Consider the following 14,202-nt stretch of genomic DNA (forward strand, 5'->3'; position numbering starts at 1 on the left):
TCCCACCTTGAACCACTGGAAGAAGGCAGAGAAGTGGGCGTTGGCCTCCAGCTCCTAGCGGGTGGGAAGGAGTTGAAGTCAGGAGCCTCAGTGAATGTAAGGGCGCGTTCAGAGCACCACCCCTCTCCTGAGGCACGGGGGAGAACTCAGGCCCAGGCTCAGGGAAGAGAACGAATGCACCTGCACACAACTTACCCGTAAGATGTCACCATAGCAACTGAAGCCATCCCCCCCAAAACGAGGGGGGCAGGTGCAGATCCGCTGACCTCCTCCAACTGCCTTGCAGGTGGCCTGGGAAGGGGTATAACTCTCCATTCAGTACCCAGATGTCCTCCATCTCTGTCCCTCCCAGTCATCCCTCCTTTGTTCTCCTCCTGTCCACCTCCACCCCTCAGCCCTGCTCCCCAAGATTATGGGACATTTGCCATGGGAATTACCCCCACTCTATCATGGTGGGATGTCAGGGAGGTAACACAGGGCTGAGGACAGCCAGGTGGCTTTCTGCCCTCAGGAGCCCGGGCTAACGGCAGAAGTCAGCCAGTCAGAGCACTGATTTAGGGAGGAAGATATGGAGCAGAGTGAGGTCAGGGGACACTGAGGAGTTAAAGTTGCCAGAGGACAGGGAATGGGGACAAGGTTACAGCAGAGAGGAAGCCATGTATAGTCTACAGTCCTAAAAAGGACAGATGAAGCATGCCTATGTCCTAGTCACTCAGGAGGTTGAGATCTGAGAACTGAGGTTCAAAGCCAGCCCAGGCAGACAAATCTGAGAGACTCTCACTGCTAATTAACTGGCCAAACGCCAGAAGTGAAGCTGTGGCTCCAAGTGATAGAGTACTCGCCTAGAGAAAAACGGTTCGAGTCCAGCCCCTGAATTCAAGCTAGTACTTCCACCAGAAACAAATAATTGAAAAGGAAACACTTGATCCTCAGTTGGTGGCTAGAGTGACATGGTTGAATTTGGGACTTAGGTCCAGTGTTACAGGAAACAACGATACTGAGAAGGAGAGTGAAGAAGAGTCCACCCTTGGAGGCACTTCCCCTGGACTCGAACCCTCACCCATCTCACTCACCAGGCCATGGCAGCCACCGTTGCCCACTCGGCAGGGGTCGATGGGGCTGCACTCGTAACCATCTCCAGCAAAGCCCAGCTTACAGGTGCACCGGCTCTGGAGCAGAGGGCCCCCCACACCATGAGAACCAACCCCCCACCTGTCCCCGCCTCAGCCTGCCAATAGTGTCTGCACTACAGATGGGAGAGGGGGGTGAGGGGAGGTGAGCTCAGTGCTCTTCTGCCCTCCAAGTTCTGCCAGGGCCTCTCAGGTGACTAGTAGCAAATGAGCAGGTGTCTGCATGGCCAGTCCCTGGATGGCAGCTCAGATCTCATCTCTGTTCCCTCCCCCAGCTGATGCCCTTTGGCTTGTCCCTGCTGCAGGTCACGAGTGAGACGGATTGTCCTTGATTTGAAAATCGGGCATCTCAACCCAGCTCTAGCTGTTTCTTTTTGTGTGTGCCAATACTGAGGCTTGAACTCTTAGGTGGCTTTTTTTCTGTTTGTGGTTGGCATTCTGTCACTCAAGGCACACCTCTCCTTCCAGCTTTTTGCTGCTTAGTTGAAGATAAGAGTCTCTTGGATTTGTCTTCTCAGGCTGGCTTTGGACTTTAGTTCTCACGTCTCAGCCTGCTGAGGAGTTAGGGTTACAGGCAGGATCTCACTGGTATCTGGATCCGTTCTAAATTATAAAGCTCTTTCCCCACCCCTCCCCTGATCCTGAGGCTTGAACTCTAGCCCTGGGCACTGTCTCTGAGCTTCTTTTGCTCAAGGTGAGTGCTCTACCACTTGAGCAACAGCACCACTTCCAGCTTTTTTGAGTGGTTTTATTGGTGATTAGAGTCTGAGTTTCCTGCTTAGGCTGGCTTTGAACCATAATCCTCAGATCTCAGCCTCCTGAGTTACTGGGATTACTGGCATGAGCTCCAGTGTCCAGCAATTATAAGGCTCTTAATGGGGTTTGGAACTCTCGACTTTACATTTATCTGAGTTCTTTCTACCAATAGTCCATGGCCTGCTGGCTAAGGCTGAGAGTTACTATAGGATGGAAAGGCGGAGAGCTCAATAGGTTCTTGAATATGCCTGGCCCACATGGAGGCTAGCTCTGGCTTTTTTGGTTTGGTTTGTTTTTGCTGGTTATGAGGCTTGAATTCAGGGCTTAGGCAATGTCCCTAAGGGTTGTTTTTTTTTTTTTTTTTTTTTTTTTTGTGGACCTAGGGCTTGAACTCTGGGCTCAAGGCTATCACCTTACCCCTTGAACCATAGCCCTTCTTCCCATTTTCTAGAGGTTAATTGGAGATAAGAATCTCATATTCTTTAGTGCCCCAGATGGCTTTGAATTGTGATCCTCAGATCTCAGGCTCCCAAATAGTTAGGATTAGAGGCGTGAGACACCACGCCCAGCACTGTCCTTGAGTTTCTGTGCACAAGGCTAGTGCTCTACCACTTTGAGCCACAAGTCCACTTCTGGTTTTCTGGTAGTTAACTAGAGATAGGAGTCTCACAGACTTTCCTGCCCAGGCTGGCTCTGAACCATGATTCTCAGATCTCAGATTCTGGAGTAGCTGGATTACAGGTAAAAGCCACCAGCCCAGGTGGTGTGTGTGTGTGTGTGTGTGTGTGTGTGTGTGTGTGTGTGTGTGTGTGTGTATGTGTGTGTGTGTGTGTGTGTGTGTGTGTGTGTGTGATCATCCTAAATAGCTGGTACCGTAGCTGCAGACTACCATACCTAGTTTATTAATTGAGATGAAGTCTTTTTGCCCAGGTTAGCCTCAAACCTTGATCCTCCTGAGTAGTTGAGTTATAGGTGTGAGCCATAGAACCTGGCCAGATACTCTTAAATAGCTGTGAGAACTTGGGTTCACTAGGCCTAAAATGCTTCACACAAAAGATCTAGGCTTGCTGGGTGCTGCTGGCTCATTCCTATAATCCTAGCCACTCAAGAAACTGAGATCTGGGAATTGGGGTTCAAAGCCAGCCCACACAGGAAAGACCATGAAACTCTTATATCCAGTTGACTACCAAAAAGCCAGAATTGGAGCTGTGGCTCAAGTGGTAGAACACTAGCCTTCAGTACAAAAGTTCAGAGATAGGCCCTGAGTTCAAGTCCTAGGACCAACACAAAAATAAATTTGTAAAAGCTCTTGGTTCTAAGATCCTTAAATTCTACGGATCTGGGGGTCTTACCTCCCAGGTAAAGATCCCTTGCTTTGGTCAGTATCACTTTCCCCAAGTCTAGAACAAGGGCCAGCCTGGTACAGGTGCCCAGGGACACATGAGTGAAGGATGCAATCCCAGTGTGTAAATGTCTGAACTTGAGCCTGGAGTAGATGTTTATATGTTTCCCGCTGAACTCAGGCCCCCAGCCACCCTGCTGTCCCGGAGCCTGCTGAGTCTCACCTGCCCAGGACCCACGTAGCTGCACAGGGCATCAGCATGACATCCACCTCTAGTGTCCAATCCACACTCATCGATGGCTACACACACACGGCCATCCCCACTCCAGCCTCTGTGGCAGGTGCAGTGGTGTGTGCCCTGGTCTCCAGGGACACACTCAGCCTGTGAGAGTTGTGAACAAGTGAGTCAGAGATACAAGTCCAGAGATGGAGGACTAGGGAGCCCCATTCCTGCCCCTGGGGCAGAACTTCCAGGAAGAAATGGGACTGACATTCTCGGAGCAGCCACCACGGTCTGGATGGGCGCAGGGGTTGCTGCGCGTGCAGGAGTACCCATCACCTTCGAAGCCATCGAGGCAGACACACCTGGGGGCAGGTGAGAGAGAGGCCTCTGAGCCTGGGGAAGAGGCCAAGCAAACCGTCATGCAAGAGCACAGATGGGCCAGAGAGGAAGCAGGAGTCCTCACCTCGCAACGCCTGCCTGGCTGAGGCAGCGGGCATGCAGGTGGCAGAGCTGGGCCACCCCTGTGGGCCCACAGCCACCCATGGACTCATTACAGAAGCGGCCTTGGAAGCCTGGCGCACACGTGCCATGCTGGCACACGCCAGCGCTGCCCGGACGGTTGTCACATAGACCATGGACACAGCCGCAGTCTGTAAGGAGGAGATGGGAACAGAGACAAAGCCAGGCAGGAGGCAGGGCTGCAGGGAGCCAGGATTGATTTGGGGAAGGAAGATAGCAAAGCATGGGGTGGCCAGCACAGATTTGACTGGCAGGTCACTCCAGACTTGCTTGTCGGCAGCCAGACGAAATGTAATGAGAGGGCGTTTTGAGCTTTCACTCTATTCTACCCTCCCCTAACACCACCATCAGGAAGTTCTCCAATGGGTATGACCTAAATCCTGCCTGCTTTATTTTAAAACAGTTACCAGTCTGGCAAGGGTGAAGGAAATAACGTCTATTTTTGTTCCCAAATCTGGCTTCATTCCCTCTGGTCTTCATCTTTTCTCTCAGGGCCTCATTCCCTTCTTGGAAACCCCCAGACTCCATTCTAGGCAGACTTTTCTCCCTGAGAGGTGGCCTGGGCCAGGACTACTCACCTTCCTGGCACTGTTCTCCATGCTTGTTTGGGTTGGAGCAGATATGGCAGGCAATGCCCTTGTAGTCTGGGAAGCAGAGGCAGGCCCCGTTGCCCTGGATTCCATCACTGCACTGCAGGGTAGGCGGGATGCAGAATGATGTCACATTCCCTCCCAATATCTCATTTGCCAGGCTGGCTCTGGACTGTCTCCACCCCGCCCCCAGACCTCACCCTGCTAGGGACCCTCAGTCACTGGCTATGCCAGAGAACTGGCCTCTAACAGGCACCTGGCCCTGAAGGTTCACACCGCACCAAGATGAACACAACTCCTGTGTTCTCCCATGGCTCGTGACAGAAAGTAGCAAATAAAAGATAGCTATTAAAAATGGCTGGCTGGCTCTCTCTTCTCTTTCAGTACTTAGCTTGAACTCAGGGTTGGAATTCTAGCACTTCTGGCTTTTTGCTCATTAATTGGAGGTAAGAGTTTCAGCAATTTTTCTGCCTGGGCTGGTTTTGAACTGTGATCCTCAGATCTCAGCCTCCTGAGTAGTTAAGACTATAGATATGAGCTACTAGCACTCAACTTCTGTCTTTAACATTTTTTTTTTTGCCAGTCCTGGGCTTGAGCTCAGGGCCTGAGCACTGTCCTTGGACTTTCTCAAGGCTACAGCTCTACCACTTGAGCCTCAGCACCACTTCTGGCTTTTTTCTATGTATGTGGTACCGAGGAATGGAACCCAGGTCTTCATGCATGCTAGGCAAGCACTTTAACCACTAGGCCAAACTCCTGGCTCTGTCTTTAACATTTTTATTTTAAAATGTGTTGTTGTTGGTGGTGGTGGTGGTTATGGGGCTTGAACTCAGGGCCTGGGTGGCCATATCTGAGCTTTTCAACTCAAGGCCAATGCTCTACCACTTTGAGCCACAGCTCCACTTGATTTCTAGTGGTTAACTGGAGATAAGAGTCTCATGACTTTCCCACCCAGGCTACCTTTGAACCTCAATCCTCAGATCTCAGCCTCCTGAATAGCTAGGATTACAGGCATGGGCCACCAGCACCCAGCTGAAAACAAACAAGAAACTTAACCACACTTGTTCAAAACTATGAGTAATAAATTTGCAAATAAGGCAAGTTTATTGCATTTCTAATGAAACCATTAGAAATGAGGAACCTCAGGGCAGAGAGGCAGGCCTAGCTCTACACCCACTGCCATTTGGCCTATCTCCCCCCACCCTGCTCCCAGGGACTTACATTGCCTTTGCCATAGCAGGGGTTGGAGAAGCCCCCAGGACACTGTGTACAGTCAGGCCCAAAAAACCCTTTACAGCAGCCAGGTTTCTGTAAGAGAAAGAGTAGGCCCCAGAACCTAGGCTGGGCCATGTCTTGCTCTGCCCAGGCTGCTCTTCCTCCCGCTTCCCTTCTCTAGAGCAAGGGGAAGGTTAAGGGTATTCTATAGCACCCCTTCCACCAGGGCAGGTCTTTGGGAATGGTAACCCACTCTTCTCAGTTCCGGGACCCCAGATGATAAGCCAGTGCCCAGGGTCCCAGGGGAGTACACACTCGTGCCTGGCCTCACCATGATTGTCTGGTTGCAGTAGTGGGCACAGCCCTTCCTCAGCACGTTGAGCCCATCAGGGTCATAGGTGTAGACACACTCCTTGGGGAAAATGTCCTGGGGTACAACGTCATGCCAGGCCAGTTGGCTGGGGTGTGCTGGGCCAGCCCCTTGCCAGGCAGCCCTGAGTCCCAACACTCCCACTCTCAAGATGGCTGTGAAGCACTGAGTGTCCAGGTCCGACCTAGCCTTCTGATCCCTTCTCTCCACCAAGGCCCTGGGGCGGGAACTGACAGGCTCAAGCTGTTGGGAGTCAGGGAACCCTGGGGGCTGGGCTGAGGGCTTCTCACCAGCTTCACGCTGTTGGGGGGGCATGTGCTGGTATTCAGAGCTTGGCAGTCCACACAGGAGCCCTGGACAAAGGAGAGGAGAGTGGGGAGTGGGGATCAGACATCCACAGAAAAAGCTAAACGTGGCACTGTGGTGCAAAAGCTCAGGGCCAGCACCTAGGCTCAGAGTCTGGCAGAAAGAAGGAAAGAAAGAAAGAAAGAAAGAAAGAAAGAAAGAAAGAAAGAAAGAAAGAAAGAAAGAAAGAAAGAAAGAAGAAAGAAGAAAGAGGGGGGGGAGGGAAAAATAAGAGAGAACCACAAGAAATCCAGGATAGTGGCAGGTGCCGTGGCTGTACTCTTAGCTACTCCAGAGGCTGAGATCTGAGGATTGAAGTTCAAATCCAATTTGAGTAGGAAATGCAGTGAGATTCTTATCTCCAATTAACCACCAAAACAGAAGCCAGAATTGGACAGCATCAGAGCTCCAGAACCAGCACAAAACCAAATCAAACCAAAAGAACAACCCTTGGTGGTCTTGTGAGATGATGAGATCTTTATGATATACTTAGGATCATGGGGTCCCCCTCATACAGTAACAGATGCCCAAAATGTGGACTAATTATCATGATAGTAAGTTGTTGTGGAGAGAGCCTGGCCTGACACCCCTTGTGTACTCCCTCCCCCACTCTCCTCTCCTCTCCCCTCCCCTTCCTCCCCCTCCCTCTCTCTCCCCCTCTCCCCCTCTCTCTTTCGCTTTCAATCTTTCCCTCTCCCCCCTCCTTCTCCTCCCCCTCCTTCTCCTCCTCCTCCTCCTCCTTTTCCTCTTCCTCCTCATACCTGAGGCCTGTCTGCTCCCAGCCCTCTGCAGAAGCCAATATAGCTGGCTTGTGGGTTCCATGCTCTGAGACTTTCAGAATCATGAGCCAAAAAAAGCCCTCTTAGTGTTGAGGGAAGGACTCAGTGCTTCTACCTCGGGAGGTGGTCACCTGCCTGCACCCTGGGGTGGGGTCACTGCAGTGTTAAAGGCCTGGGCACCCTGGGCAGGGCTCACCATCACAATCTTGTGCTGCTCCTCATCACAGTGCTTGGGCAGGATGGGCAGGATGGTTGGGGGCAGCAGGATACCCTCGAGCATGTGGATCACACCATTGGAAGCCAGCACGTCCACTCTCCGCAGAGGGATCCCATTGGGTCCCAAGAGAATGCGTCCCTGTATCACAGACCTGAGATGTGCCATCCTTCGCCCAGCAGGTCCTGGCTAATCTTGCCCTTGCCCATCACAGGTTAAGAGCCACACAGATGGCATCTGCTAGAGGCTGATGACCAGTCATCCATAGCCTCTTCCCACCGGTCTGTATGCTCTAGACCTTTGGAGATCTTACCTCCTCGGAGATATTCACAGTCAGGACCTGGTTTGCCATGGTGAGGACCCGCCCCTTGGAGATGAGCTTCTCCACTGTCAGCTACAGAGACCCAAGGGTGGGTTTTTTTAGTCATACCTGCTCCAGGTGATACCCAACTACCTTCTTGGCCTCCCCAACCCTCCTCTGCTACAATGTCCAGATAGGAGTGGAGAGGAGAAGGAAGGGAGTGCCCAGGAAGAGGGGACCCCAGATGTATCCTCTCCCCAGGAACCCTGCAGAAGGTGGCCTGAGAGGCGATCCCGCACCTCGCCGTGGCTATAGATGTGGTACTTCACCAGCTCCTGCAGTTTGGAGAGCCCCTAGAAGGGGAGAAGAAGCTTGGTTCCTAGAGGTTTGTCATGGAGGATGGGGGTCCAGTGTCCCCAGCCCTAAAGCTTACCCCTGTGAAGAGGTAGATCAGACGGCCATCACGCAAGCTGTCCACGGCCTCGTTGCTTGGGGCAAAGACTGTGAAGGGCCCAGGCCCATCCAGGATGGAGGGTAGCCCACAGTTCTGTGGCAGTGGAAGGAGACTCTGTGGCCAGCCTCTACTTTGGAGCTATGCTTGACCCTGCTACCCTTAGCCTGCAGGAACTCTCACAGGGGAAATGGGAGATGTAGGCAATGGGTCCATGCTACCACAGAAGCTCAGGACCATGGTGATCAGGCTTCAGATGTGATGTGGGTAAGGCCACACTATGCTAGGACCCTACAGCGCTGTGGGGGCAGATTCTAGGATAGTGGGGAAAGCTGGCCCAGAGGCCCCAGTGGCTAAGATCTTTCCCCCAGCTCACCTCTAGAATGGTTTCAAAGCGGCTGAAGTCCTCAGTAGAGGCCAGGATCTGGCCGATGGTTTTCTGTAGAAAGGAATGCATGCTCAGGGTTCAGGTAAAGAAGTGAGGCTGCTTTAGCCCCACAGAGAAGGAACTGGGCTCTCATCTTCCAGAACCATCTCTGCCTCCTTCTTCAACTCTGCAGGGCCCAGAGATCACCCAGCAGCTCAGGAATGGGGGAGAGGGAGGGTCCTGGCTCACCTTGGGGTCCCCAGGAAGCTTGGATGGCCCCTGCCACCTCAGGGAATTGACCACATGGAAGATGCCATTGGCTGCTATGAAGTTGGCCTTCTGGATGCTAAATGATTGCTGGGGCTGATCTTTGTACTTATAAGTGTATCTCTGAGAAGACAAAAACATCTGGTTAGAGCTCGTATACCAGTCCTCTTGTCCTACACACCAGTTCTAGGGCTATTCTCCACCTGTGGCTCCTCCCATCTCCCAGCGGAGGGTCCTCTCTTACTACACGGTTGAAGGTGACAGTGATCTCCTGCCCGGCCAATGTCCACCACCTGTGGGTACTCGGGGGCCCTGTGTCCTCCAGTATGTGCTGGCCTGCGATGATGTGTTGTCTGCAGAGCTGCTGGGCAAGTGCTGCCTACAGACACAAGGGGATGGGTGCCAAGTGAGCTTTCTTCGTGCCACTCCTGCCTGAGCAATCAAGAGGACAAGACACCGCCTAGGTTCTGGTTTCTGACATGGATGAGGGGCTGTCTTGGGGATGAGGGCACAGCACTGGAGGAGGAGGTGAGGTTAGTGGCCACAGTGCATGGGGAAGACTCACGTTCATGGTTTTGGAGGAGCTGGAGGAGCTGGAAATGGACGGCACCAGCACAGTGAACGGGCCCGATGTGGTGAGGATGTCCAGGCAGCCCTGCTCTGCAGGGAGAATGGTCAGGAGAGAGCATCAGCACTGCTCCGAGGGAGACCCCAGAGACTGAGCACTGAATCCAGAAGGACTTCAGGCATGGATCTTAGCTTTTCGGAGTTGTAGAAGAGGCTAAGGGTAGGTGGCACCATCACTCCCCGGCTTCTATCATGCATCCCGCGCAGTGCTTTCTTTGTTTTGGGTTAACCAACAGGAAGCTCTGCTCAGACCTGTCCCCTGCCTACCAGGTAGGCCTGTATGAAGGGTGGGGCTGTGGGCAGTGGAGGGGAACACACACCCAGCATGGTGATGGCGACTCTTAGTCGCAGGAACACCAGGCCTATCTGGTTGGCTCTCTGCACCTCGTGGAGCAGGTGTCCATAGCAGGCACGCCCGTCCCCCACCTCGCCCTCCTTGCACACACATCTAGGGATTCAGAGAAAACCAGTCAGAGTGGGGCAGGCCTCCCTACACACCTGTGCAGGTGTGCATCATGTCTACCCCACTTTCCCTGCTCTGCTCCCATGCCCAAGTCCCTGTACCCACCTGGTTTTCCCATTGGGGGTCACCTGACAAGTGGCTGACTGGTCACAGGAGTGACGGGAGCAGTAGGCATAGCAGCCCCTAGAGGCATTGTAACCGAGGGTGAGCAGGCCTGGCTGACACGAGCAGACAGCCTGGACCGATGACAGAGGAAGAAAGGGACATACAATCAGTCCAAGAGCATCGTAAGACCTATTAGTCTATGACTACTGCTCCATGCCTCCCTTACACAACCCTGTTGGGATCCCATAATTATTCTTCAAGAACAGAGCTGCCATTCTCTTCCCCCACTTATTTTATTTTTAAGTACTGGTACTTGGGCTTGAAGTCAGGAGCTCTTGTTCTCACTTGGCTTTTTGGCTCAAGGCTGGTGCTCTACCACTTAATACTGCAGCTCCACTGTTTGGTAGTTAATTGGAGATGAGATTCACAGACTTTGCAGTCCAAGATGGCTTCAAAGTGGGATTCTCAGATCTCAACCTACTAAGTAGCTAGGATTACAGGTGTGGGTCAGTTTCTTCCTTTCTTCCTCTTCTTCTTCTTTCTCTTCCCCTTCCTCTTCCTCCTCTTCCTCCTCCTCCTCCTCCTCCTCCTCCTTCTTCTTCTTTTGTCAATCCTGGGGCTAGAACTCAGGGCCTGGGCACAGTCCTTGGATTTTCTCAAGGCTAGCACTCTACCACTTGAGCCACAGCATCACTTCCAGCTTTTTCTATGTGGTACCAAGGAGCCAAACCCAGGGCTTCATGCATGCTAGGCAAGCACTCTACCAGTAGGCCACATTCCCAGCTCCAGTCTTTTCCTGTTTTGTTGTTGTTTTTTTTTTTGCCAGTCCTGGGCTTGAGCTCAGGGCCTGAGCACTATCCCTGGACTTTCTCAAGGCTAGAGCTCTACCACTTGAGCCTCAGGACCACTCCGGCTTTTTTGTATGTATGTGGTACCGAGGAATTGAACCCAGGCCTTCGTGCATGCTAGGCAAGCACTCTACCACTAGGCCAAACTCCCGGCCCCCTTTTTTCTTTTTTTAATGCCAGTCCTAGGGCTTGAACTCAAGGCGAGAGTATTCTCCCTGAACATTCTTGCTCAAGAACATTGCTCTACCATTTGAGTCACAGCTCTACTTTCAACTTTTTGTGGATCATTAGACAAGATTCTCACAGATCCTTCCTGCCCAGGTTGGCTTTGAACTGCAATCCTCAGATCTCAGCCTCCTGGCTAACGAGGATTACAGGCATAAACCACTGGAGCCTGGCCACTTCCAGTTTATTTGCGTAGGTTATTGGATGTAAGAATCTTACAGACTTCCTTGCCCGGGCTGACTTTGAATCATGACCTTCAGATCTCAGCCTTTTGAGTGGCTAAGCTTAAAGATGCTCAACATCTGGACCCCTTTCCTATTTATAAACAAAGTGGGTTCTCTAGCTAAAGTGAGAGGGTAGACTGTGTGGCAGGCCCAGTCTGTACCCCAACTCACCTTGCCTGGCTTCTGGTATATACACAAGGTAGAATTGCTGGGACAGCCACCAAAGTTGTTGGTGCATGGGTCCTGAGGCAGACATACTCTCCCATCACCATGGTAGTTCTCAGGGCAGTGACACTGAGCCTGCCCTTTGGGGCTCACTGAGCAGCGAGCCAGTGGAGAGCAGGGTGATGATTGGCAAGGGTTGGAAGCTGCCAGGACAGAAAGAGAAAGAGCCAGAGTGAGTTGAGATCAGAGATCCCCTTAGCGTTACAGCTTTCACCAGGGTGGTCAGAGCTGGGCTTCATAAGCCTGTCTCCCCTCCCCCATACCAACCATAGTCTGCAGCTTCCAGGTCCCAGACTCACCTATGCATTTGCCACCCTGCTTAGTGTGGCCAGGCAGGCACTTGCAGGCGGGAGCCTCTGCAGAGCACTGTGAGTTCTGAGGGCAGCTCAATTCCTTGCACACATGGAGCTCTGAGCAGAGGAGAGCACAGAGATGGCCCAGGTTGAGAAGGAATAGAGAAATCTAGGTACTCTGCCCAGCTTCTTGTCTAATTCCAAGCAGGACCCTGTCTAATCTGGTTTTCCAAATAGTGGAGGTCAAAGATGACATCCCCTTTCCCACTAGGCTGCAGGCAAAGACTGATTGTATTTTTTTTCTTTTCTTTTTTTTTTTTTGCCAGTCCTGGGCTTGAGCTCAGGGCCTGAGCACTGTCCTTGGACTTTCTCAAGGCTAGAGGTCTACCACTTGAGCCTCAGCACCATTTCCGGCTTTTTTCTATGTATGTGGTACCGAGGAATCGAACCCGGGTGTTCATGCATGCTAGGAAGCACTTTAACCACTAGGCAAAACTCCCGGCCACTGACTGTATTTTTTTTTTGCATGTCCTAGGACTTGAACTCAGGGCCTACGTGCTGTCAAGGCTAGTTCTCTACCACCTGAGCCACAGCACTACTTCTGGCTTGTTCTGAGTATGTGGTACTGAGGAATTGAACCCAGGATTCCATGCCTGCTAGGCTAGCATTCTAGGCTATGCTCCCGGCCTCACTTCCAGCTTCTTCTGAGTAGTTTCTTGGGAGATAAGAGTCTCACAGACTTCCCTGCTCAGGCTAGCTTTGAACTGAAACCCTTAGATCTCAGTCTCCTGAGTTGCTAGGATTATAGGTATGAGCCACCAGTGCCAGGCTTCCCCTGCTCTGATCACAGAAAATCTGCCTGACAGCCTTGCCTACCTTGGTCACAGCGGGGACCAGTATATCCAGCAAAGCACTGGCAGCTTCCATTGCCCTTGGGTCCATGGTCACACACACCGTGCACACAGCTACACACTGGGAAGGGCATGTAGGGACAGGTGAGACCTCAGCCTCACCAAGGCACATGCAAGGACCTGGGGCAGGGGTGGGGAGGAGGGGGTCCTGCCTTCAAAGTGTTTAGATCTCAGCACATTCAAGGTGCTAGGAGGTAAGAAGGACAAGCAAGTCTTCCTGGAGGGGAAGGGCAGGGCTGGGAGGGGCAACAGGGACAGTGGGTTGGAGGGCACAGTGGGCTCTGGCTCAGCCCTCATGGCCTGCCCGCCTCACCTGATTGACAGTCAGGCCCAAACCGCTGGGGATCTTGGCACTCCTGGCAGGCTGAGCCACTGAAGTTCTCCTGTAGATGCCAGCGTCAACAGAGTCCCTCCAAATCCCTCCACCCTCCAGCCCTGCCTGTCCCTTACCTGGCACACGCAGGTCCCATTCCCAGCCATGCCATCCAGGCAGGTCCCGTGGCCATTGCATGGGATCTCAGCACCTCCAGGGCACTCTGCGAACCCCCAGAACTTAGTTCTGCTCCCAGAACTCTCCCCTTGCCCAAACCCCCACAATCCTAAGCCAGCCCCACACTGACTGGAAGCCACATGCCCCCCCCCCCCCGCCAGGGGTGTGGTAGGTGGAGCCAGGTGAGCCTCTCCCCCATACCATAGCACAAGGACCCCCAGTAGCCAGGGCAGCAGGCCTTCTGAACTACATCCTTCGAGCACTCCATGCTGCAGCCGCTCAAGGACATCAAAGAGTCCCCCAGCTGTACCTCATATCTGGGGACACAGGATGGGCATGGTGTGGTTGTTAAGGTGATGAGAAAGGTTCCCACATCCAGTCCCCTACTGCACGCGTCTACACTGGGTGCTAGGGTTCCCATCATTCCTCTCCCATCTCCACCTAGCCCAGAACTCAGCACAGGGCCTGTCCAATAGTGGGTACTCAACAGACACCATCAACCTTTCACCCCTTTCCTTCTTCTCTGCCTCCCTGGAGGACTAGCTTCTTCCCTCACTTTCTGACTATGGGGCTCCCCTAGTTGCCCACTGCTGCCTCTTGGGAGTGGGAAAAATGGGGGTGGGGAGTTCATACTGGCAGTCCCGGGTTATCTTCTCTGGAAAATGCCGAAGCCAGCCCGAGGGACAGATCAGTTTCTTGATGGCCGCGCATGTGGTACAAGGTGTGTGAGTGACAAACTTGGTCTTCACATCGCAGCGTTTGGACCGCACCTGGGACATGGGCAGAGTGTGTAGTAAGGGACCTGGACCCTGTACCTAGCTGTGACTCTGGCGTGATTGCCACAAGACCTCAGCTTCTAAGGAATCAGTGAAAATGGGGAAAGTCCTGAGAAACGCACCTGTCACAAGTTGCTAGTTGAAAA

General features: G+C 52.7%; 1 protein-coding gene across 1 annotated transcript in view; it reads right to left on the reverse strand.

Moving 5' to 3' along the window:
* The window catches only part of Stab1 (stabilin 1), a 30,287-nt gene that overhangs the window by 12,200 nt on the left and 3,885 nt on the right, over positions 1-14,202 (reverse strand). The window contains exons 2-28 of the mRNA XM_090321537.1: positions 13,914-14,050; positions 13,482-13,597; positions 13,241-13,326; positions 13,104-13,173; positions 12,756-12,851; positions 11,886-11,996; positions 11,533-11,729; positions 10,065-10,195; positions 9,817-9,944; positions 9,435-9,529; positions 9,114-9,248; positions 8,852-8,992; positions 8,612-8,674; positions 8,218-8,331; positions 8,084-8,137; positions 7,797-7,877; positions 7,466-7,624; positions 6,436-6,498; positions 6,107-6,202; positions 5,782-5,868; positions 4,549-4,660; positions 3,915-4,101; positions 3,720-3,813; positions 3,452-3,610; positions 1,074-1,169; positions 196-291; positions 7-54 (exon numbers count right to left, since the gene is read on the reverse strand). Of these exons, the coding sequence (XP_090177663.1) occupies positions 7-54; positions 196-291; positions 1,074-1,169; positions 3,452-3,610; positions 3,720-3,813; positions 3,915-4,101; positions 4,549-4,660; positions 5,782-5,868; positions 6,107-6,202; positions 6,436-6,498; positions 7,466-7,624; positions 7,797-7,877; positions 8,084-8,137; positions 8,218-8,331; positions 8,612-8,674; positions 8,852-8,992; positions 9,114-9,248; positions 9,435-9,529; positions 9,817-9,944; positions 10,065-10,195; positions 11,533-11,729; positions 11,886-11,996; positions 12,756-12,851; positions 13,104-13,173; positions 13,241-13,326; positions 13,482-13,597; positions 13,914-14,050 (2,952 nt within the window). The remainder of the gene's footprint in view (positions 1-6; positions 55-195; positions 292-1,073; positions 1,170-3,451; positions 3,611-3,719; positions 3,814-3,914; positions 4,102-4,548; positions 4,661-5,781; positions 5,869-6,106; positions 6,203-6,435; positions 6,499-7,465; positions 7,625-7,796; positions 7,878-8,083; positions 8,138-8,217; positions 8,332-8,611; positions 8,675-8,851; positions 8,993-9,113; positions 9,249-9,434; positions 9,530-9,816; positions 9,945-10,064; positions 10,196-11,532; positions 11,730-11,885; positions 11,997-12,755; positions 12,852-13,103; positions 13,174-13,240; positions 13,327-13,481; positions 13,598-13,913; positions 14,051-14,202) is intronic.

This window comes from Megascapheus bottae, chromosome 2 (assembly GCF_031878675.1).
Source record: "Megascapheus bottae isolate mThoBot1 chromosome 2, mThoBot2.hap1, whole genome shotgun sequence".
NCBI classification, from domain to species: domain Eukaryota; kingdom Metazoa; phylum Chordata; class Mammalia; order Rodentia; family Geomyidae; genus Megascapheus; species Megascapheus bottae.